Source organism: Pezoporus occidentalis, unplaced genomic scaffold, assembly GCF_034315485.1.
Source record: "Pezoporus occidentalis ecotype Australia unplaced genomic scaffold, CSIRO_AGI_Poc_V1 ctg5, whole genome shotgun sequence".
Taxonomy (NCBI): domain Eukaryota; kingdom Metazoa; phylum Chordata; class Aves; order Psittaciformes; family Psittacidae; genus Pezoporus; species Pezoporus occidentalis.
The window spans coordinates 11,032,087-11,056,303 of NW_026915835.1; the positions used below are offsets into that span (position 1 = coordinate 11,032,087).

Below are 24,217 nucleotides of genomic sequence, written 5' to 3' on the forward strand. Positions count from 1 at the left end.
TAAGACTACTAGCAAACTGTGAAGAACTGCAGAAAGACATATAAGACTGATTAGGAAATAAAATGGCAGATGCAATTCAGCAAAGATAAATAAAAATTGTATACATGGAGATAAACAACCGTACTTTCACCTGTGAACCAACAGCCTCTCAGCTTATCATTACTGCTCAAGAGTGAGATCCTGTGGTTACAACAGATAATGCCATGAAGACAGTTCAGTGCTCAGCTCAAATTTAAAAACTCAAATGAGGAACTACTAGGAAAGAAATAAAGAACAAGAAAGTAAACAAACAGGCCAGTACTTAACTGCATGCCTAATGTTGTGCGCTGTTTTTGTTCTGCTCTCAGAAAATAATACATAAGACTCAGAAAAGTTTCAAAGGACAATAAATACAGAAGCTTAACTAATGCATTTCAGTTTAGAAGAGGAAATTTAAACGTGAATGTTATGTATGTGCAGATCCATGACTGGCACAAGCATGGCAGGTAAAAGCTTATTGTGCAGGGAACATTAAGCTAAGCTAGTGCAAATCAGGTTCAAAATAAACAAGTAACAGCAATTCTTTAGGAAACACACCAATTGATGAAGGTGACTGTTATTCAGGAAGCATATATGGCCGAAGGGAAACTGGACAAGTACTGGAAAAAGAATCACGGGGGACTACTAAATAGACAAACCATATGATATGCAGGAAAGCCTGGAATAGAAGACACTTGGAAGCTAGGAGAACACAGAAGGAAAAGAACCAAATGTGCTTGCATTGTTCTTCTCCTTCCTAGGCAGTGCTTTTGACTAAAAGAGAGGCTATTGTGGTAGAAAAACTTTTGGTTGAGACCTGTATAGCTGTTCCTATGTTTATCTTTTCAAGAGTTCCAAGAGCATGTAAGTATGGAGCCCAGAGGAAAAGCACGTGCTATTTGCTCAGCTTCTTAGTTGAACATTGTAGAAGGCAGTGTGTGTTACAAATACAGCCAAGACTTCTGAGCCATCAATGCTCACGTTCACATAGTTGGGATTCCAACAAAGTGATACTTATTTTAGGGCAGAGAAACATTTCCAGTATGAAACTCCTTGCTACAGGGATTTTCTTTTCTTACCAGAAGGGCACATTTGCTTTAGTTTACAGAAAACTTTCAGAGTCTAGGTTTCACAAGTGATAACTCACAGGCTTAGACACAACTCCCCAAACCAGCAAGAAAGCTCCCCGGTCTTTTCTTCATTTTTGACATGCAGCACTGAGTTTAGATAAAATTAAGTGTACGAGCTAACTGATAATTTCTGTTGATCTGACCTGGCATTTTCATGATGTTTTAATGACTTCTAAGATTCCCTAGGATAAATTTCACTGTTTATATCTCTTCATATAAGAGATACCTCAGCATTTTCAAAAACCATTACACCCAATATTCTAAATCTGAAGTATTATAAATCTGAAGTTACACCACCAATGTACAAAGGATTTTTACGTGGAATCATTTTGCTCACTCATGAACACTTGTTCCCAGCTTGGTTATAGAATCCTTTTGGCTGGAAAAGGCCTTGAACATTATCAAGTCCAACTGTTAACCCAGCACTGCCAAGTCCACACTAAACCATGTCCCAGAGTTCCACAGCTACACATCTTTTACGTACTTCCAGGAATGGTGACTCCACCACTTCACAGAAGTTTTCACATCATCTTCCTGGAATGATTTTTTGGCCAGCCTAACTGGAAACAATAGTAAATGATTCAGCGTAACATAACTATTTTTCTGTTCTCTCTGCCAGCAACTTAAGTATTTAGCCCCTTCAATCACTTTTTGTAGAACTATGACCTCGACTGCATACAATGTAAACTCTTAAAGTAGAAAGAGCTTCTTTTTCTCTGCACAAATATAATGTTTGGATTAACTAAGATTCCAGGTTCATTTCCAAATGTGCTCCAAACTATTAACCTTGGAGGTTAAGTCCCATTAACGCTACATCTTGGAACCATGCTAGCAAAAACAAAACAAAAAATTAAAAAAAGCGCTTAAATAGCAGCAGATGAAGAATCAACAAAAAAACCATTTTCTTATGAAGCAGAACTCTTGGATATTTACTGGTAAGTAACACAGTAAAACAGTTTACTGTATAACAGTTACTTATAAACATTTGTTTCGGCATCAGTGAAGATTCCTAGTGCTGAATGAGAAGACATTCTTATACCAAATGACTGTTGAAGACTCCCTGGTTCCCACCAACCAAATCTGATGCTTCTTATGTATGCTTTGACTAGGCAGTAGCAATATGGCTGTAATATTTTTGGGTCTAGTAGCCAGAATAAGTGTAACAAATGTATCATCTGAACTCCATAAAATATTCCATGTAATCTAGCATTAAATTTGCATACATTTCTGCATGGATAACTGAAGTTCCAAGATAAAAACAAGCAAATAAACAAACAAACAAAACAGCCCCAAAAGAAACCCCCACAACACTTTCCCCAGCAATCTAAATCAAAAGGACCATTCGTTACCTACATTATCAAAAGTGCTTTATTCCTTACTTTCAGGTTAAGACTTAAGTCACTACCCTCATTCTAATTAAAATAAAGTCAGGATGGGCTTCATAAAATGAAACTAAAATTGTATATGCAGTTTTTCCTCTATGCAAGAGATAAAACCCAGGATATATTAGCACTTCTAAAGGATGCATTAACAAGCTATACTCATTATGCAATATTTGTTGCTACACACTAGGAAGTTCAGCAAATGTACAACCAATTGCACTGTATTCACAAATATCACAAAAATAGCAAGCAATGAGATTACACATGAACTTATCTCATTAAAAAAACTTTTCAAAGTTATACTATACATACATGCTTTTCAAGAAGCTAACAAATATTCTGAAACCTTCTCACACACACACTTATTCCACTCATTTCCTAAATAGTAACGATCTTCAAAGCCTCTGTTAACTTTGACCTGGTATTCTTCTCATGCAGAAATCTCCTCCCATGTCAGCCTGTCATATTTTCAGCGACCTAGAATGAGAAAAAACATTTATTACAAATCACCAAAAATAGGCACCATGTAGATCAAATTTACTCCATTCTTGTGACTATTTTAATTTTACTAGAGAACTTAAGTCTAAAAATAAGCTGAAAATTATAAGATGTGTAGCCTTGTTCTCTAATGAATACTTCTTTCATTTCTAAAAAAATACAATATAAAAAAATGCTGTTGACTGCTTAGCATTTACTGACATAGCCATTACTATTTACTTGTGTTAAACTGTATATCCTGTATGTGAGCAGCTTGTAATCCTGCACATTTTACCCTAATGCTTTCAAGAAGTGCTCAAATGCACCATTTTTTTTTTCCCCTTTGAAGTTTATTTCTTTATACAATTTATTGTAATTATTATTCCCACCCATACAGATAAATTGACATAAAACTTGGAGGAATACCACCAATCATAACTGCATAAATCACACTGCCAATTTTTTGATTAAGGTCATCAGTAAGTATTTTTTTACTTAACCCAACCCAGCCAGCAAGGTACAGTTGTTGGAGACCGACACTGGTAGATTTTAAGACAGTTATGGGACAAACAGGCAAAGGACAGCAATGGGAATGATAAACCAATAAAAACAAAGGAAGTAGTAAAACCAGCCCTCAAATACTTATATACACTGTTAAACACATACGTATGCACACATTTAAGCATGTACACAAATACAAAATATGCATAAGCATATAAAATTTTAAGTTAAAAATGAAGTAAACCATTTGAAAACTGGTGAAAAACAGCCCTGACTAGCATGTCTTTAGTAAAAATATCAGAAAGTTGGATTATCTAAAAATCAAAATCCAGTCTTGCAGAACAAGAACAGGCAGACTGGACAGAGGTTTCCCCTCCACCTTCCCATAAATAAACAAATATAACGTACAGGGGAAAAGAAATCATGATATTTAGGTAGTCAGTAAAGAATAAAATCCTTTAAAGGCAAGTGAAGATTCTTTTTGATTTTTTTTCTTTTAACCATAGTTACCCTCTCCACTAGCCAAACAGGTAAATAACCTTATATATACATATACACCATGAAATCCCCTCTTGTCTGTCTTTGGAGAGACCGAAAGCACAGGTTAATGTGATAAAAGCGGTATGCGAAGATTACATTAGCAAGCTGCATGTACCTGTTTACATCTACTGCTACATACTATTAGGCCTGAGGATGTACAAATAAGGTGCTATGTGTTAAAGTAAAAAGTAGAAAACTGTGATATAATGCAGATAAGGCAGCAAATAGTTGCTACAAATGGCCAGAATAAAAATCAGTGGATTTTGGCTGTTTGGTCTTTTTTTCCTTCAAAAAAGTAAATCTGGCTATTACTGAAAAGGTTTTATTCATACCATTTCTTGCTTCATGTTTCATTCAGTTGCATTCATTGCCTTTCCTATGGAACAGTTAAATTTCCTTGATGTAAAAATGAGTCATATCTCAGTGCAATTTACAAACTGAAGTATAGCAAGTTGAAAATACATCTGACTCTTAAAAACAAATTTATAAGCTTTTATAAAAAGCATTACCTTTAGAGCTTCTGTAGCCTTACGCAGTTCTTTAATAACAGATGATAATGCTTCTGGATTTATCCCCTGTTCGCAAAGCCGCACACAAATAGACAACGTCTCCATATCCAAGCCAGTGTTTAATATCCTTGAAATCTCAAACAAAACTGCAACAGAAAAAATGAAAGCACTTTAGTCCCTACAGACTATTAAATTTCAATGACAAAAAACATTCAACATTTAATTTCTACAGAGTACAGTCTATGAACATGGCAGTTATGGAAAGCCTTTGCAGTCTGAACCTCAGCAACAACAGTAATGTTCAGTTTACCAGCACAAGCTAAAAGCCACAGCTTCTAACAAAAAACCCACGCTTTTCTGGTTCAGCAAACTTAATACTGGATAATAGGCTTTAAAAATAAAAATAAGCGAAGAAATCAGTAACTAACATTCTTGCCAATTATGTAAGAAGTAGGCTATAAGAATAATCCATGGTTTTGAACTACAGATACTGATGAAGCCCTACTAAAATGGACTGGAAACACATCAGGAGTTTTCTAGCCACCTCCTTCCATGACTAAACTTTGGTTTATGTCCAATATTAACACTGGTTCAACGATAAGCAGAACTATTTAATTTTTACACAATATCAAGAACAGCAACACACCAGCATGGCATCTTCTGGGGGAGAGATTCCAGTTAGTTTTGTGCCGAAGCAAAGATCTCTCTCCCCTTCCAAACCTTTCCTAGAAGGCCTCTTTTGTTTCATTCTAATAAACAGCTTGTTACATAAGTAGCAGACAACTCATGGAGGTTTTATTTCTGTTTGCACCAGTAAGCTTCATCCTGAGGCTAAGACCCTAGCAATACAGGTTGATTTTGTACAGATGTTGTTCACAGTTTCTGTAATCAAACCTCCACTAAGCTAGAAGAAAGTGAAGTAGGTCTTCTCACCATGTAAAAGCAGCATGGTGACTATTGTCCACTTGACAACTATGAAAATATTCTACTCTGGTGTACCAAAGACATACTGCAGGAGCCCTAAGAGTCATACTTACCAAGGCCAAGATATCAAAGGCCTAATGTATCCAGCCAATTGCACTGAACTCAGAGAGAAATGTCAGATGCTATGGAAAAAAAAAACCTCTACGTGTGACAGCACCTAGCCCACACAAGTAGGTTGGATTAACAATATGCATAAATTTAAAACATGAAAGCAGTTTGTCAGACCAAAGCCCTAGCTATAAGCCACAAGCAAAGCTTTCTTCTCCCCAGCAAGGCTTTCTCTTCCCACTGACTTGAAAGCAAACCATTCCAAACACACTACTTATGTGCATCCTGTCTGCACAGAAGCATCTTCAACAGCCAAATAAAGCAACAACAAATTGATTCATTTGCAATAAAAATGCCACTGAACATTAAGAGCTACAGAACTAAGACTGACAGCTTCCCAGAAATAAACAATCCTTACCCTCTTTAACCACGTAACATTTATCGTGAAATTTACTAAGCATGTGATGTATTTCAAGGCAGAGCAGTAAATCTAACTAAAGATAAGTTCCTATTTCCTATGTCAGCAAGAGTTGTGGTCACTAGTTTCTAAAAGAAAATATTAGGTGTTGAGGCAGCATCTTTGGCAGAGAGATGTAGCAGCTTCTCCACAAAAAAAATCTGAACTCTTAACAATTCTGCAGAGAACAGCTGCTAAATATTTATATCTGACATTCTAGATTAAGCACTTTTCTAAGCTAGTATAGTTATAAAAGAATATTTCTTTTACAGCCATTTCTTTTAAAGCCATTTACTTCCACTAGGTGCCTGTTTCTTATTCAGCAAGTTAATACATAAAACAGATTTCACGTTCTATTTAAAAAGCAAAAAAAAAAAAAAATCCTACAAATATTTGTCTATTCATTATGCTAGGCCCTCATCAAGAAAAATCTAATTACATGGACACAATTGTCAGTGTGTTACTTTTTAAGTCACTCCACCAAACCACTTTAAATACATATTCTTATAATGAAAATTTCAAAAAATTACTGTTGACAGTAAAAAACCAAGCCAATTTAGTTATGGAATGCAGTGAAAGTTCAGATATGAGGGTGTTTCTAAGGCTCTAAGTAAATATTTAAAGAGCAAGTGCATGTTTAAGTTATGGAAATTTGTTTTCTTCTAAAAACACCTGATGTCAGAAAGAGATTATATTATGAACATCTATCCTAAATAAAATACACACACTGCTACACAGGAAGCCTGGTCTCCTAAATCTCAAGGGTAGTACACTTTTCATAGCAGTTCTCAAAAGTCTTACTTTGTCCTTATATCTGCATATTGTCCCTCCTACCTAAAACATTCCTGCAAGACTTACTTACAAGTCCTGCAAGACAACACTTACAAGAACTTAGAATCACTGTCCTTCCCAAACAAATCTATCTCCACCCATACAGAATGATTTTATTCTCTTGGAGCATCAGAGAAGCCATAATAACCTTGCTAGTCCTGCCCTTCCTCCTGCAACAGGTCAGAGAGAGTAGCTGAGCAGCTGGAACAGGCATTTTCACACCAGTTCAGCTCATTAAGGTCTCTGCTGCTATGGAGTCCTCATGTAACAGTGGCCATAACTAGAATACAAGGTAAGGTCATGAGAACATAAGAAACAAAAAGCAGTACCCCCAGAACACTCTCCCTAGCCTCTGGCCTCTCATTAGGGCATTCTCCAGGAAAGTCTTCATATTTAACACCACTCAGGTGACTTCCTGGCAGCTTTCTACTCTGCTTGAAATCCATGTAAGCTTGCTGGCATAGCCATTCCATGGAATTCCAGTTTTCCACTACACACTGCTAAGAAACACCTCCTTAACCTGCCACCTTTGATTCCTCCCCGTCAGGCTGGAGGAGAAAGTGATCTTTATTCACTCAGTTCACATTTCTCATGGGTTATAGATCTCTGGCGTATCTCCCGCTACTCCCAGTGACACTTCTCTCACATTACTGACATGGTTTAGTGGTGGACTTGACACAGGCCTGGGTAAGTTGGACTTGATGATCATAAAGGTCTTTTCCAACCTAGGTGAATCTATGGTTCCCCACCCTACAATATTTTTGTGTACCAGAAACTACTCTAATTCTGTAACACTGACCGCTCCCCTCAAAACTTTTTCACTATGTTGGGTTTCTTCTGGTTTTATGATAGCTTTCTAACATGAGCCATCCACAGTTTGGATGCTGCCACTTACAGCACTACAAGGTTGGTCCTTCCTCTCCTTTCCATGCACCCCCCCCCCCCCCCCCGATTAAATTCAAGACGCATAGAGCCAGATAACATAATCTGCATTAACTCCTTGAAGTAATAAGAAAGAATAGCAAACGTATACATTTATAAACATAAAAAACGCTAAGTTAAATACTTAACAGCTATATAAAATAGACAAGTCACACGAGATCCAAAGACACTATCACTACATGGGCATTTGAAGTGTTTCAGGCACTACACGTAACGTGAAGTAAAAAGAAACCGCCATGCGCTAAATCCTTCAGCAAACCATTATCCCCATTCACAGGTCAGGCGCTTGTATAGGCACGACCCAGCCCAAAGCCCCGCAGCCTGCGGAGAGGGGCGAGGGCAGGAGCGCTAAGGTGAGCCCAGCTCAGTGCCGCAAGCATGGCCCCCTCTCCCGCGGCTGTGCCACCTACCGTCCATGGTCTCCCGCACCGCGTTGAGACTGGCGGCGTTGCTCGCCATGACGACCCCTCTCCTCCCACCCGGAAGCGGAAGGAGCACCCCTCGCGCCGCCCGCCCCGTTTCCCGCTCCCTCCCTCCTGGTCATTGACATCGTTCAAACAATCCCGCTCCACGTGACGCTCCAAACGGAACTCGCCCACCCAGCAGCAGAAAGCAAAAGGGCGGGATTTCGGATTTGTGCAGCGGCTCCCCTGGCGATTGGTCCGTTCGAGAGCGGGGGAGCCCTGCTATTGGTGAGACAGGGGAGACCGCGCGTGTTGATTGGACAGAGGACAGGGAGGGGGTGGGGCTAGTTAAAGAGCCGCCTGACGCGGTGAGGGCTAGCGCAGTGATCTGAGGCAAGTATGAGTAGCTGGGTAACGGCAGCAGGTACCTGTTCTGGGGAGCTTAGCACCGCACTAGCTGCGGGCGTGTGGGAGAGTGGCTGGGGGAGAGGCTCGGTGACACTGCCCTGGGGGGAGGGAGGAGAAGGAGCAGTTCTCCGGGCGGGCTGAGAGGGTGTTTCGGTCCCTTTGCCACCTCAGGTAAGGGAGCTGTTGGGGCATAGCTTGACGGGAGGGCTGTAGGGATGGGGTGTGGGGGCCGTAGCAGAAGACCCTCCTGTCCTTCTTCCTTCCGCCGCGGGAGGGAGTGGTGGAGCCTCCCGCAGTCCCTAGGGAGTTGGCCCTTGGGGCTAGAGGGTGCGCCGGTGGTTTTAAGCGCCGGCTTTAGGCCGGTAGGTTTAGCTCCTGAGGGAGCTATTGCCCCCCTCAGGAAAGTCCCGAGATAATCTGCCTTCCCCAGAAGCTTCAGGGTTTGGCCGGTGTAGGCCAACAGGGCAAGTTGCTGGCCGGTAGCCGTTGTGGTTCTACGTTTGCTTCTGTGCTGGGTGCACAGCTTCTGCGCAAGGTGGGGGTGGCACCGAGGGAGACTGACCCTTGTGCTACCCCCGTTCTAGTAATCTTGGAATCACAGAATGGTTTGCGTTGGAAGGAACCTTAGGGATCATCTAGTTCCAGTCTCTTTAGGGATACCTTCCACTAGACCAGGTTGTTTGAAGTCCCATCCAACTTACTTTTATTTCTGAAGCCCTTGAGTGCTAGTTTTAGAGGTATGTGAGCTGCCTTTGAGGAATGTATTTGCTTTCAGTGTTTGTTTGCTTCTTCCGTTGTTTTTGTTCGTTTGGGGGGGGGGGATTTGGTTTTGTGGTTTGGTTTGGTTTTGATTATTTTAAATCTCCTTTTCAGTGCCCTTTCTTGTTTCCTTTTTGTAGGTTCTATTTATTTTTAGTTGTTTTTCTTATCAGCCTTATTTATTAGCTTAACACGTCAAAGATAGCTTTGCTTTTGTTAGTCTTCTAAATGTTTCTGGCTCTTTAAAAACCTTCAGGATGACCCTAAAATTATAATCAGAATTATAAATGCTTTTTTTTTTCTTTTCCTTTTTTTCTTTCTTTTCAAGGTATCTCTTACTGTTATGGCTCATACAAAAGAAGCTAAAATGCAGATAATGCCAGAAACTCCAGGACGAGTCACCATCCTGAATCCTTTTGAAAGTCCTAGTGATTATTACACTCTTCAGGAGCAGATTGTTTCCAGTCCTTCAGTCTTCAAATCAACAAAACCCTCACCTGTAAGATCTAGTTTTTAGTTGTGTAGCTACAGAAATGCAGTGCTAACATTTTGAAATGCATTTAAAGGTGTATTTTATTTAGTGTATTTTAATGTATATGCTAAGCCAAAGAATTTTGGTGGCATTTGCCGTTCCTTCTGATTACAGGAATATGCTGCTTTGAATATTGACATTGTCAGTCTTCCTCCGATCTGCTAAGTGCTAAAACCAGTTGAAAGCAGATAAAGGACAGTTGTTGGATGTGGTGTTCTTGTCCTACCTAAAGCTGAAAAGTACTCCAGTTCCTACTTACATGCTAAGCAGGCTGGATGCGAGTAAAACAGAATTTCACTTCTGTTATGGGTTGTTTGTATATTCACAGAATCAAGTTGATGATTTTGTGTATATATAACATTTTTTAGTTGCAAATCATATGCTTTTGGAGTTGGAATTATCATATGCAAATCATATGCTTTGCAGCTGGAATTACTTTCTGATAAGCAGGACAGCTGTGCTAATGAGTGATCTACCAAGACTTGGTAGATATTTTTTCAAACAGATATTTGAGCAGTATTTTGTAATTAAATGTTAAATAAAGGGCTGAAACTGCTTTGTTTCTGAATTTGATTTTGTTGCGTGCTATGTATGGCATTACAAGGGAGACTTTGCAAGATGCATATGGGGTTGCAAATCCTAAGTCTTCTTGGAACTGCGAGGTGAAAGGTGAAAATTTGGGTTAGATGCAGGCATGGGATCTTCATGGAACCTCAGTTTTGATTGTGGCAATCTAGAAATGACTAAATTCTATCCAAAGTTCTCTATCTTTAGTACATCTATCTTAAGGAATTGAAAAGAATTTGACACTTCAGTTTGTAAAGTCTAGGTATGACCTTCTACTTTATATTATCTTGTAAATCATTGTAATACTACTACCAGGATAAAGAAGCCTGATTGACTTTTTTAATAAAGAATTTAAGTGGAAACTCTTTTGATAGTCTCTGACAGAAACTGTATGGAAGTTATGTCTGCATTGTTCAAGTTTGTCCTGTGGTTCTATTTTATCTTTTGAGACTAGGAAGCACTAAAATGTTCATGTCTCTTTTTAGACACCAGGAAAATTTAGATGGTCTATTGATCAGCTTGCTGTAATAAATCCTGTGGAAATTGACTTGGAAGATGTTCAACGTCAAGCAATGTATCTGAGTCATGATAGGTAACTTCCAGTCTGTTCTTATGCAGTTACCTTGCTTGAATACTAGAACAGTGTTCTTTTGCTTTATTGACATTTCAGCGCAGCAGTGAAGACTTTTTATTCAAATCTTTTAACATAGATTTTCATGTGTCCCTAATGTGGATATAATATTTAGATGAGGCTGCCTCTGTGTCACTCTTTTTAATGTTAAGAATTGCTAATCCACTCTGACTGCAGTTTGGAAGACAGCCAGATAAAAGCAGTCAACAGAAGCAAGAAAATGTCTTGCCAGTGATTGTACCTCTTCTGCTCCTTGTCACAACACAGTTTATCTTCTTGGAGTGTTCCATACTAACACCTATGAAGTGTAGGCTGCTTTGGTCTTTGGGACTCCTGCAGAAGGGTAGAGCTGATAAAGCTAGCTAGGCAAGCCAGTACTCTTTGAAAAGGTATAGGTGAGACTTAAAGTGAGGGTGGTGAGGCAACAGAACAGGTTGCCCAGAGAATCTGTGGCTGCCTCATCCCCAGCAGTGTTAAAGGCCAGGTTGAATGGGGCTTTGAGGTATAGTGAAAGGCACCCCTGCCTGTGGCAGGGGGTTGGAACTAGATAATCTTTAATGTCCCTTCCAACCCAAACCATTCCGTGATTCTGTTATAATTTTGGAAGACCAGTTATGATTTTTTTTTTGTCTGTTTTTAATCCAGATAAAAATACTTACTGATACAAGAAATAAATAGAAGATTTGCAAATATGTACTTAAAAATGGTACAGATCTTTCAAATGAACTGGAGTAACAGATAAATGCATTATATTTCTAGATTTATAGCATGAGGTTATTGCGCATAATGGTAAAAAGATTTATTGTTTAGTGCAATTTCATTTATAATGTTTCTCTTAAGCATCTGTAAAAGATGACATCGTTGGACTTGACTTTTTTTTTTTCAATTATGTGATGGTTTTGATAATGGAGTTGTTTTCATTTGTCGCTTAGAATTGATAAGGAGACAGAAGACAGAAGGCAAAAAGCCATTGAGGAGGTAATAAAATTTTTATGCTATCAAGTATGTATTTGCTTTAGCTACATATTTGCAAAAGATTCACATATATTATAGGATTTCAAAAACCGGAACCCTATTATATTTTACTGGTCAGTAAGAAAGTAATTTTCTGTCCTCCTCACTTGCAGATGTAGTTGAAACCCATGTGGTCTTTTTCTTCCCATCTTCTTTCACACACCTGTAGGTCAAATCAGCAGATACTGTTTCTTTTGTGTTGCTTGGCTTGTGGGAATGTAGTAGTAAGATAATTATTAAAAATAATTAATTTCAGTTTAAAAATGATTATGTTAGGATTTACAGTAACTTCTGGTGTTAGATGGCATAATTTATTGCATTTTTAAAAATATAGCAGAACCTTGATTTTTTTTTTTTTTTTGTTTCTTCCAAAGTCTGCTTAGTTGAAGGCAAGACTTACTTCCTTTAGTGTGTAATTCTTTCTGTTTGTTTTCATTTTATTATTTACCATCAATTTGTCTAGCAGAGAAGAAAAAGTGTTTCAAGTCTTCAGTCCTATTTCAATTAAGATGAAGTTTTGACAGTGTTATTGACCTTTTCGTATTGTATCATGCCATTATGAGTTTCTGTCTCTATGAAAAAAAATGGTTTATGATTCCATAAAGGTGCTAGGTAATTGACCTGCAGCAAAGATGCCCTATTGTTCTAAATCTGCATTAAAAGGGATATTTATTCTTTGTTAGGTATAAACTAATGAATTCTGCAGTTAAACAGCTTGAAACCATGACTGATAAAAATTATGCCTTTAATAGTTGGGTGTTTCAAGCTGTTTTGTTTTCATTTGTTTTGAGTCTTTTATTGTGAGAACAGGATTTACGATGTATTTTGTGAAGCTATGTTATAATGTTCGTCTCCTAAACATTAGTGTGTTCTGGATTGTCACAGCAGATAGTTTCTGGTTCAAAGAAAGAGACTTAAGTGCCAGTACTCATAAATGTTTCACTGCTAACCTGCTTAGCCAAATACACTTGATAAGGTTGCCGTAAGCCTTGGTTGTCCACTTTTTTTTCCTTTCACTGTCTCTTTAGCAGTTCTGCAAAATGTCTTTATTGTCAAAATCAACAAACTGAAAAATTGAAAATAATTATGTTAAACTACTGTGCAATAAGTGTGGTAGAGACAATTCCCTTTTAAAATGAGTAATCAGTGTTAAATGAAACTTGCACAATTTTCCCTCTGAAGGCTTGAAAGATCTGGGGTGATATGTGTCGTAAGGAGCTTGGGGGTTGTCTTTAAATCACTTTTTTTTTTCTTTAACCTCTCTAGACATAAAATAATGAAATATTTTCAGGGTATAAGGGATTTAGGTTTTGGGGAAGGAAGAGTTAAAATTCTTAAAGATATAGATCTGTGGGTGGCAAAAGGTATGACTTAATTTTTTCTTGTTCAGCGTACTAATCTAAATTGGAGTGCCTTCAATTTTTAAAAGTGCTAATATGGTTTGTTTCTATTCTAGTTTTTCACAAAAAGGCTCATAGTTCCTTCTCCTTGGACAGAACATGAAGGAAAGCAAGTTTCACAGTTTAATTCTGGTAAATGTAAGTTGCTTCTGTGTGTCACCCACAATTGACTTAGCTTTTGGAGAAACCATCAAGCATAGTTTTTTTTCAACTCTGATTTAAATTTTAAGAACCAGTAATAAAAGTTGGCACAACTGGTAGATTTTTAGCTGTTCTCTCCGAGTGCTTTCTTTTTTTAAAAATTATTTTTTAATTCAAAATCTTCTACAATTTCCCTTTTTATTATTTTTGATTCCTGTTCTTGTATCTTTTTTCTTTTGTAACCTGTCTTCAAGCAGACAACTTTGCTGCATCAGTACTGGTAAAATCTTCTACTTCAGTTTTCTGGTGGCTGCACCTCTGAATTATTCTGACTGCTTTCCTGTCAGTATAAGTATATGGGAAACTGAGTTCTGTATTTTTCTACTTACTTCTCTATTTTTACTTACTTGCTATGTAAATTCCTGTTCTCTTTGTGCCCTGCTAGTTCACTGTCACTGTATGGGTGTTCTGTTTATTTTGTTTATGCCATGTTATTATTAATGCTCCTGTTATTAAAGTTTCTATATAACTAATAGAATACATAGTAAATGCATTACAAATTGGACAAATGTCAGCTATAAAATATTGTTTGCATTCACTGTTGTTTGGTAGGAGACTCTTTAAGTGCGTAGGTATTTTTGCAAAATTTGGAAGAGGCTAAATTGTTAAAATTTTTTATCAAGGAAATGTAGCTTGTGGATAGTGTATTTTTAGTTGTCAGAGAACATTAGCCATGGTACTAGAGCTAGGGAAAGTGTGTGCTGAAAGAAGATGGTATAATGTGTTCTTTAGCTGTGTAAAAAAGTAGAATAGCAGATTCTTCATCTTCGTCTTCATGTTCAAATTGCATGATTTTCTGGAAATGAAATTTACTTGAACACAGCCTGTTTGGCTAAGCACAAGCTTGAGTTTGTTTTAAATGTATGTAATGTAGAGGAGGCTGCAGGAGACAAAGATTTAGGCAAAGTTGATGCTACTTTACAAAGCTTTTTTTGAATAGAAAGGTGCTGAAATTCTCATAATCAGCTATAATGGTAACTTTTTTCAGTACTCCCTTTAGTTGTGTTAAATACTCTAACTTAACTGCTGGGTGGTTTCAAAACTATGTGCAATGCATGCTTAAATTTAAGTTCTTATCTGTTTTACAGCCACAGATCTAAATAGCCTTTCTCCAATTGGAAGACAGCTAACTTTGCACCCTGACAAAAGTAATGGTGGGTAAAAGACGATGTCTGAAATTGCAAGCTTTTTCTGAAGCAAAATGACCCATTTTTTAATGGTGCTTTTATTTCAAAAGGCAGTAATTTTTTTGTTAATATTCCTGTAGAAATACTTTTTTTATTGTAGCATATGGTACTACTACTTTAATACCTGTTTCTGATAGTAATTTAATTCTATTACAATCTTACATATTTTTTCCAAAGTAAAAACTGAAGTAATCTGTGGAGTGCATTTTTTCCGACTCAATGCATGCCCTTTTTCTGAATTAAAAAGTGAATCTAAGCCTCAGGTTTATGGGTAAATTACAGTTTCAAGAAGCCTGTAATGTGTTGGATTGTTTTGGGTAGAGAATCTTGATTATCTTCTCTGCAATATAAATAGCAGAAATCTTTTTTAACTGTTTCATTTTAGATAAATAATCAATGCTTTTCCCCATGGTATTTTGATGAATTTTCTTCCATTTCCTTTTGAGTCATTTTCTTCAGAGACATCTCTCTTCAGTTCAGAATGCCTTTCTAGAGACTTTTATGTTACAACCCTTTTGTTTACCTGTAGGACTGACTGTGCTGTGCATAGTTGTTGTCAAATCAGAATCCTAGCTTTAATTAACACTTTTCCTTATTGCAACTGTATCTTAAATGGCTTAATTGCAATGCAGTTTGAAAGTGGATTTTTGTTTCTACAGCTTTAGTCAAAGGTTACTGCAAGCTAATTTTGTTGGCTTTATTCATTGCAGCTGCTTGTCAGACAGTACTGTCTTTGCCGGTGGATTTTAATTTAGAGAAAATACTAGGTATGTTGTGTCATATCAAAATTTAATTATGAATGTTTAAATAGAAAACTTGTATCATTTGCTGGGGTTTTCTTGTCTTATGAAATATTGAAAATGTATGAATGGAAGTTTTAAGTCTGTGGTCTAAATAAACAAGTTACTGCATATTTTATGGGACAGCTGACTTAAATGATATACTTTGAGTATAGACATAAAGACAAAAGAGGAGGCATATGGAGAACAATTGCAAAGTAGAAGGCACCCCCTGCCTTCCGCAAAAAGAGCTTTTACTGAGAGCTGTTCAACTTCACATTGCCGGCCATGAGGCTCATAGGCCAACTTTGCCTTGAGCAAAGCAATCCTTTAATTGTGCCTTTCATTGAACTGAAGCCACAGTGGTGACTAGAAGTTGTGTGTTGGCAAAAAAGCTGTGACCACTGAATGGGGAGGCAAGAGTCCAAATTAATTGTCTGATTGTAAGTGCTTTATCAAGCAGTTGCTGCCAGCTTCTTAGGAAGGGGCTTCTATGTGAAAATAGTGGGTATAGCTAGCTCAGAGGTTTTTGGCTGCACTCTCCTATCCCTGTATTGACAGCCCTCATTGTGTGCCATCAAAATTAAAACAGAAAATCAGAGCAATATTGGTTGCTATCATATTTCATCTTAACAAATGTTTCCATCAATGCATAGTTTGCAGATTCAGGAAAAATTTATTCTACAAGGAATATCCATTTAGAATAGAGTAAAACCAAACTGATATGATAAATCATAGCATATTTTAATGGGTCTTTGTTAACATCTGCATGCTTTTTGCTTTGACTTTGACTGGTTTGCCTTTGGATGATGTATCACGATTACCATAAAATCATATGGGAGACCTGAAAAAGGGTCTAGTTTTGCTTGAGTAGTATAATAATCTGCTTTTCACAACTCAGATGTGAAATACACAGATGTGAAAAGGCCAGTAAGTAGATGTTAGCCAATATCTGTCAGTTTTTTAAAATGCAGACTTTAGTATTTATTAAAGGATGATAGGCAGAAGCGGAATCTTAGTAGATGCAGTGGACTCTCTTGTAATGATAACAAGTGATCCTTTAGGATAGGTGGCTAAATTAGACTTATTACTTGATGTACTGGTAAATTAGATTAAATGTTTAATTTAGATATATATGTCTCTGTAATAGATTTTTTTTCTTTCATTCTTACTGGAAATGACTGCTCCCTGACATTTCTAGGTGAATATATCAGAACTGATGAATTTTCAGATCAGTCTCAGGGAAATCTGAGCTCTTCATCACTCAGAAGAAAGCTGTTTTTAGAAGAAAATGGAAGTGTGTCTGAGTGTTTGTCTATTTCTCCACATAGTCCATGTGGTAATCAGCCACTTGGAGTGCTTTGTTCAATAGACATCTCTCCAGTTCGGTGCAGAAGCCCTCTAGAAACACCTAGTTCAGTAAGTAGCCTGGTTTGGATGCTGGATGGGATGTGACTGACTTGGCACAGGAGCAGATCTTGGAGCAGGCCGATTTTGTGTTCTAACAGGCTTCACAAGGGGAACACTCTTTTTAAGAAGCTACAACTGCTTTATTAGAGCATAGGTGTTAGGCCAAACTATGCTTTTGTGGCTTGGATTTTGGTGGTGTGGTTTTTGTGAGTTGTTTTTTTGTTGTTTTTCCCCTCCAAATTCCAAAGTCAGAAAAAACGTGAAAAATAAAAGTTTCGAAGTAATGTCACTGACTTCTTATATCAAACTGTTATGCTGTGATGCTGTTATCTTGTACAGAAGGAATTATGCTTTAATTTCACAAAAGTAGGAATCAATACATATACAAGATTTGCTGAAGGCATGTTGTAACATTATATATATATATAAATGTGCATACAGAAAAAGGCATGTTTAAATCCATGAACTGCTGTCTAAAATACTAGCTGATATGAACAGGTGATGTAATTATTTCCCTTATAACTCCTAAATTCATTTATAGTGAAGGAAATTACTTGTGGATCTTTGAATGCAGTTTCCACGAGCCAGAGATTTCAGATAAAAGAGATATTTATTAGAACACAGAATATAATGTCTGTTTTTTAAGTTAAGCCAGATGAATCTTATTCCCAGGTAGATGTATCACATCTAATCTGGTTTAGGTGGTACAGTTTCTTCTGTTGGGCACTTGAAGTACATGGTAAAAAACACTACCTAAGCTAGAGTGTAGCTTAAAAAAAGTCTTCATTGTGGTAACCTAATAAAGAATTCTTACAGTGTTCCTACAGGACTGCTAAAGTGACTTCTTGCATTGTACTCTTAAGCAAGATCACAACCACTGTTCTTTTTTCTTAAGTATTGTCTGTGCTGCTGCATTAAATTTGGATAACACTGATTCCATTAGAATGTATATAGTGGTTGACCTTTATCTGCATTGGTATGAGTAAGAAATTGGGATTAAATACTTAACTGTATACACAGATAGTATTAACACTCTGTTAAGGCTTTTCATAGTTCTTAATTACAATGGATATTACAGTCTAACTTGGTATTATGTGTCAGTTTAAATCCATTGCTCTTTTCTTATTGTGGAGGCATAAAGTTCAAGTGAAGAGCTACAACTGGAATATTCAAGATAAACCAATGATAGAAATTGTCATTGTACAGGATTAGTTTTCCTCAGGGCTGCCATATTATGTTTTTTAGTTAGTTTTTCTATTTACATATTAGTCAAAATTTACATCATGAAAATATGCCTTTTTTTTTTTTTCTTTTTTTTTCCCTCTGAAACTGAAGGGTCAGATTTCATCAAGTCCTATTCAGGGAGGAGCAAGTGTTTACAGTCTGGGAAGTATAACCAGTCCCACATTTCCACAGGGGTCTCCTGCCCCTAATGGTTCTCCTGCTTTTTCACCAATTGCTTTTCACATAAGAAAGACACCACTGTCAGGTATGGTTTAACTGTGTATGTATTATTCTTTCTTTCTTGATGTGCGTATTTTTATTATTAGAAACAGCTTTTTACAGTTTATTCTTGAAGAAGGCATTGATACCAAATAGGAATGAAAAAAAAACCCAACCTTTAAAGGATTAATCTGAGGAGGGGGGTTAAAGTTGTATGCCTGAACTAAGTAAGGTCATAATCTGATTTGGCTCAACCTGATTTATATGGACACAGAATGTTTGAGTTTTCAAATCGTGTGACTGTGAAGATTACTTGAAAGGGAACTGACTAGTGAAGAAATCACAAACAATTCTGTGTCCTCATTGCTCTAGAAGATGTCAGTTATTTCCTGTTCTGTACATTACCTGGTAAGTCTTAATGCCATGGTTATACATGATTTTACTCTGGTGAGCGTTGCGGTATTTCAACAGCATCCCATGTCGAGATTGTATAGGTGTTTTCTCCCTTGTTTGATTTTCTTGAAAACTTTATTGTTGCCCCATTATTTTTTTTTGTTTTTTTGGGTTGTTTTTTTTCTTAAATGCGTATAGAACATGTGCATTGATATTTGTTCCGAAAAGAAGCCACAGAACCAGCCTTCACACATTTTCCGTTGTATAGTATTGACATTCAAAAATGTGAGGCCACACCAGTACAGCTAAATATGTAATGGGAAACAAAATTGGGTGGTAAAAGTGAGGTAAAGACTTGCCTTTACTGCGATAGTTTAAATCTGCTGGTGTGTTTTTGTTTTGGGGTTTTTGTTGAGTTGGTTGTTTTGGGGGATTTTTTTGTTGCTTGATTATTTTTTAGTTTTTCAAAGGCAGCCTTGGAGCTGGGGTACAGGGGTCAGTGAAATGCTGTGTGGTTAGCTGTATAATTAAAAAAACCCTAGGGCTTTGAGGATGATGACTTTATCTCCACCTGGTATCTCACAGCATAATTTCCTTTTTTTTTTTTTTTTACAGACCAAAGAAAATTCACATTTTGTTCTCCAGATATTCCTTCTTCTTCAAATAAAATGACATCCCCAGCTACAAGAAGTCCTTATATAGATGGTTGTTCTCCAATTCAAAAGTCTTCACCTATGAGACTTGGAGCATGCCGAAGAACTACCCAGTTTCAGACTTCTGTCATTAGGATACCGATTGCTGTTGAGAACCACGGTGAGAATGAGGAAGACAAGGAGAATGCTTCTCCATCAGAAGCTTGGTTCCCAGAAATCGATAATGGAATAACCTTATGCCAGCAAGATGGGGATACTTTTACACATGGCACACATCTTGTGGTAGCAACTGTGTCTATTGCACCAGATCACTCAGAAGCTTGTCATCAAAGGCTGTCATCATTTCAGGATATGGAAGGCTCCAAGGAAAATAATACTGTAGATATGGCTGACATAGCTGAAGTGTCAGAGGAAAACCTTTGGATAAAAGAAACAATTGGCAATAGCAATGCACCAATGACCAGCTTTATGACAGGGATTACTTTCAGTATTGAAAACTCTCATGTGTTCATGTCGCCTCTTGCAGAAAGCAGCACAATTCCTTGTGACAACAGTAGTATTCAGGTAAAAATAAGAATCTTTAAAACTGAGCTCAACATAATCACTTCTAATATGTATGCTATTCTGGAAGTAATTGTCTTATTTTCTCTTAGTGGATGCTGCGTACAGGTGGCATTGTGACTTTTATCCTTCCTCCCCATTCCCTTTTTGCAGTGGAGTCAGCATAGCAGTTTTTGTGTTACAATGCACAGGAATACATTTAATCCAAAGTAATTCTGATCTATTTCAAGGTGTCCTTGCTTACTGCAGAGGGTTGGACTAGATGACCTTTGAAGGTCCCTTCCAACCCAAACTCTTCTATGATTCTGTAATTCTGACAGTTTATGGTTTGCTTTTGTTATTACCTGATGGCATTTGGTTTGTGGGACTAAGTTCTGTTACCTGGGAGGACTTGTATTTGATTAACTGAGGGGTTTATTGGTGTTAAATTGCAGTACCTTTTTAAACCCTGCTTCTTGGTTTCAGGTGGACAGTGGGTATAATACACAGACTTGTGGAAGCAGCATTATGGATACTGCGGGGGCCCAAAACAGTTGCAGAGAAAATGATGTGAACATTAACGTGTTTCAGACTAAATCTCAGCTGCTTAGAACAAAGGTAGGAGTTAAATTGTGATACGATACAAAAGTGACAGTTTTCTCACCTGAAGCATCTGTTCCTTATTTTACTCAATTTCAGAAAGCCTGAGGGGAGAGACTGTAAGGTGATTATAGAGACTGTGTTAAATGCAGCATCATTTCAAGTATTACGCTGAAAACAAGGAGTAAGTGCAGGACAAACTAGCAGTAAAATTAATGTATTCTATGACAAAGGCAGACAGTTTCAGAGGAAACTGAGGTATATGCATGAGAGGTAGTTGTGAGGCTGCTCATGGCTTCTGAAGTATGGTAGTCTGTCTCTTGTTTCTGTTGTTCCTGCTGCTTTTTTTATTAGAAAATTTTTAAATGTGTGCCTGTGGAGAAGTGCATTTTGGGGAGAAATTTGTCTGCTACTTGTTTTCATAAACTAGCCTTGAGTTTTCTACCCCGTACCTGGCAATGCTGACTTGGTGGGGAACTTTCTGCTTGGATACAGTATTATGATTACAAGCCCTTGACCTATCTTAAAACTAAATAAATTACAAAAGACAGCACATACCTAGCAAGGGTCCCAAGCTCTTGTGACTGATGGGAAAGTCTTGCTTCTAGAGAGTGGGAAGCAAGGCTAGTTTCTTTGAAGGAGAGAGCAAAGATCATCTTGCTTAGCAGTTGTGGTCTTATAAACTTAGTAGCTTATGGTCTACTACTTACCATCATTTACAGTCCTTGAAGGAGTGAGAGTACTGACTAGTAGTAACAGATTATGAAAAGCCTCAAGTAAGCCCATTTAGCCCTGACTTCACTTCTGTATCTGACATGCTAATAGCCAATAATCTGATGAGGTAAAGAGCAGATTGATGGTGCCTGGTAGACCATGGACATCATGTCCTTTTGCCCAGAGAAGTTCTGTCTGCCCCATCCCTGGAAGTGTTCATGGCTGCATTGGATGGAGATTTGAGCAACCTGGTCTAGTGGCAGGGGTTTGGAACTCAATGACCTTTAAGGTCCCTTCCAACCCAAACTATTATATGATTCTATGAAATTTTGAACTCTAATCATTTAAGACAAGAATAAATGTGCCCTTACAGGAAGAAAAGATATTAAACTTCTTAAACTTCTAGAAGTACCCATCTACTCTGAGGTCATGCCCCAATCACCCTTTGGACTTGAAGGTACTCACAAGAATCAGTTGCCTACTCTCAAACTTGTCCTAGAGACAGTTCATGCAGCTGTCTTCTCCTGCTGCTAGTCCTTCAGTTGCTAGATCCTGACTAAGCCAAACTTTGCATTTTTGGAATAGGATTTAAGTGCAGTGGCATTCAGTACTTCCTTCAACTCTCACAACAGGGAACCCACAGAGAATATAAAAAACAAACCAAAAAAAACAAACCAAAAAAGCATGGGCACTGCTGGCTGAAAGAATCCAGTCTGGCTCATTCAGAGCATGTGCAATCTGAGAGGAGATGATTCTTGCTGAGAGCAAAGATTTCTGCAGAGAAAACATCTTTCATTTCTCTTTCATTTCAGAATGGGAGAGACGGGAAGTTAAGGTATTAATTATAATTAGAAAATTTCCAATAGGAAGTTTGGATCTTCTTTCTTTGGGGGAATTTTTGTGAAAATGGGTTTAAAATGAACTTTTCCTTATTAACCTAGGAGGTTTCTGTTTCAAACCATAAGGACAATCAGTTGCTGAGAGCAAGATCTCCAGAGAAGCAATGCTGTTTCCAAAAAGCAAAACCACATTGTACAGTATTCGGTCAAAATGCAACTTGCAACATTTCTGCCTGGAAACATCAAAATGAAAACCAAGTTCAGGGATTTTGCAGAAACGATATGTAGTTCTGTGATGGAGAAGATTAAATTGTGATGTCTAATAAATTTTTATGTATATCACGTCAGTTACCTGGATTACATATACTATTTGGGTTTTTTAATGCAAGTGTAATAAATTGTCTGGTATGTATTAAGTGGGGGGTTAAATAATGTGGGATTCTTCAGGTTTTATTAACAAATGTACTGGTATTATTAAGCAACCTTTTTGAAAATTAAGGCAGCTGGACTTGGTATAAAGAAACCACATTAGGTTTGTTTTTTGGAAATGTGTTCTTTCAGTGATTAGGATAGATTCCATGAGGAGCCTTGTTTGAAAGGTTGGGCCTAACTTGAGCTTGAAAAGGAGTACTTCAGATAGGCTGGGCAAACCTGGAGTAACTTGCATAGGAGCCAGCGTAACTGTAAAACCACCTACATTGTAAGATACAACTTAAAAAGGCATGAGGGAAATTTTTCTTTGGGGAAGAGAAAAGGGAGTGTTTAGTTTTCATTTGATTTTTTTTTTTTTTTTTTTTTTTCCTGATCAGATGTATTGTGTGGCTTCAGGAATGCTAGCAGTGGTGCCAAGAAAGAGTTGCTGGATAGGAGCGAACTGCTGGGGGTGTGAGGAGAGCAGGGCTGGGTGTGTGTCTGTGTCAGTCTAAAGGAAAAGTGATGGAACTTGGCTCCGACTTCATGAGGAAGGAATAAAATTAGTGGCCCAGAAACAGGTCCCTGGAATACATGTATGTTTTTATTCTGAACTGCAAACTGTTAAAAACAGGGCCTTCAATTTTAATACCAGGCTAGTTCTTAGTTAGATTTTCCTTGTGAACATGAAAACTCCATTCTAGTTATGGAAGTTATGTACTTTCCACAACTGAAAAAAAAACCAACCCCGAAATCTAATTTTATTAATAATAAGGTTTATGCCCAAAGAATCTTGAAGTGGATCACCTGACTCCACCAGTGTTTCCTAAAAGCACTTTGTCCAAACTAAAGCTCCAGTACCCTTTTGAGGGAACGTAAGAAGGTGCAAGGAGATAATTGGTCTCAGTACATCGAGTGGTGCAGCCTTCCTAGTAGTAAACCATTACACTTCCCTTTTATGTTTAATTCCCAGTACTGCTTACTATACTGTAAGCAACTGTTAGGTTGCTTACAGAAATTGCCAAAATATTTAATAGATAAACATTTAGAGATATAATTAACTTTTGTATGGCACTTACTGCAAAAAGTATTAATATAAACAAAGTCTTGATACTGTCAAGAAAACCACTGATGAACAGAAGTAGTGGAATGAGGAGGGGCTGGAAGCCCAGAACTCGCTTTGCCTAATCAAATCAGATGTGATTAAATTTGATTTGTTTAAAAGAACCTTCTGGAAGTTCTTAAATATGAATGTGGAGGTGGGGAGGAGATCAATATGGTAATGTTGTAGCCATAGTGACTATGAAGAGGAGATAAGGGAAATTCTGCCATCTCCAGGCTCTGTGTTTGTACACCTCTGGAGTGAACTTTATTGCATTAATCAAAGACACCAGTCTATGCCAGTAGGTGCTCCCTGGGTGAAGGAGCCTTCGCTCTGTCTGTAGCAAGGACACCCAGTCCCAGGGTTCTGGGTGGAAGTTTGGGTTCCTGTTCTATTCTGCAGGGCACAGAA

General features: G+C 37.7%; 2 protein-coding genes across 2 annotated transcripts; one reads left to right on the forward strand and one right to left on the reverse strand.

Moving 5' to 3' along the window:
* Window positions 1-2,498: 2,498 nt before the first annotated feature.
* Window positions 2,499-8,372, reverse strand: MZT1 (mitotic spindle organizing protein 1). The gene is made up of 3 exons (XM_062636896.1): window positions 8,230-8,372; window positions 4,558-4,703; window positions 2,499-3,007 (listed from the first exon to the last, which is right to left on the reverse strand). The coding sequence occupies exons 1-3, from the start codon at window positions 8,276-8,278 to the stop codon at window positions 2,984-2,986; spliced, it is 219 nt and encodes a 72-aa protein (XP_062492880.1). The 5' UTR covers window positions 8,279-8,372; the 3' UTR covers window positions 2,499-2,983.
* Window positions 8,373-8,489: 117 nt separating this feature from the next.
* Window positions 8,490-22,633, forward strand: BORA (BORA aurora kinase A activator). The gene is made up of 12 exons (XM_062636887.1): window positions 8,490-8,511; window positions 9,719-9,889; window positions 10,975-11,081; window positions 12,053-12,098; window positions 13,591-13,666; window positions 14,824-14,889; window positions 15,633-15,689; window positions 16,903-17,120; window positions 18,447-18,600; window positions 19,563-20,164; window positions 20,627-20,758; window positions 22,396-22,633. The coding sequence occupies exons 2-12, from the start codon at window positions 9,734-9,736 to the stop codon at window positions 22,579-22,581; spliced, it is 1,800 nt and encodes a 599-aa protein (XP_062492871.1). The 5' UTR covers window positions 8,490-8,511; window positions 9,719-9,733; the 3' UTR covers window positions 22,582-22,633.
* Window positions 22,634-24,217: the final 1,584 nt, after the last annotated feature.

Bases quoted from the DNA above. Each gene is read 5' to 3' on its own strand.
- BORA (XM_062636887.1), top strand. From the start codon at position 9,734: ATGGCTCATACAAAAGAAGCTAAAATGCAGATAATGCCAGAAACTCCA. The intron at 18,601-19,562 runs GTATGGTTTAAC...TTTTTTTTACAG, and splicing joins AAGAAAGACACCACTGTCAG to ACCAAAGAAAATTCACATTT. The intron at 20,165-20,626 runs GTAAAAATAAGA...TCTTGGTTTCAG, and splicing joins GTGACAACAGTAGTATTCAG to GTGGACAGTGGGTATAATAC.
- MZT1 (XM_062636896.1), bottom strand. From the start codon at position 8,278: ATGGCGAGCAACGCCGCCAGTCTCAACGCGGTGCGGGAGACCATGGAC. The intron at 4,704-8,229 runs GTAGGTGGCACA...TTTCTGTTGCAG, and splicing joins GGTGCGGGAGACCATGGACG to TTTTGTTTGAGATTTCAAGG. The intron at 3,008-4,557 runs GTAATGCTTTTT...TTCTCATTCTAG, and splicing joins AGGCTACAGAAGCTCTAAAG to GTCGCTGAAAATATGACAGG.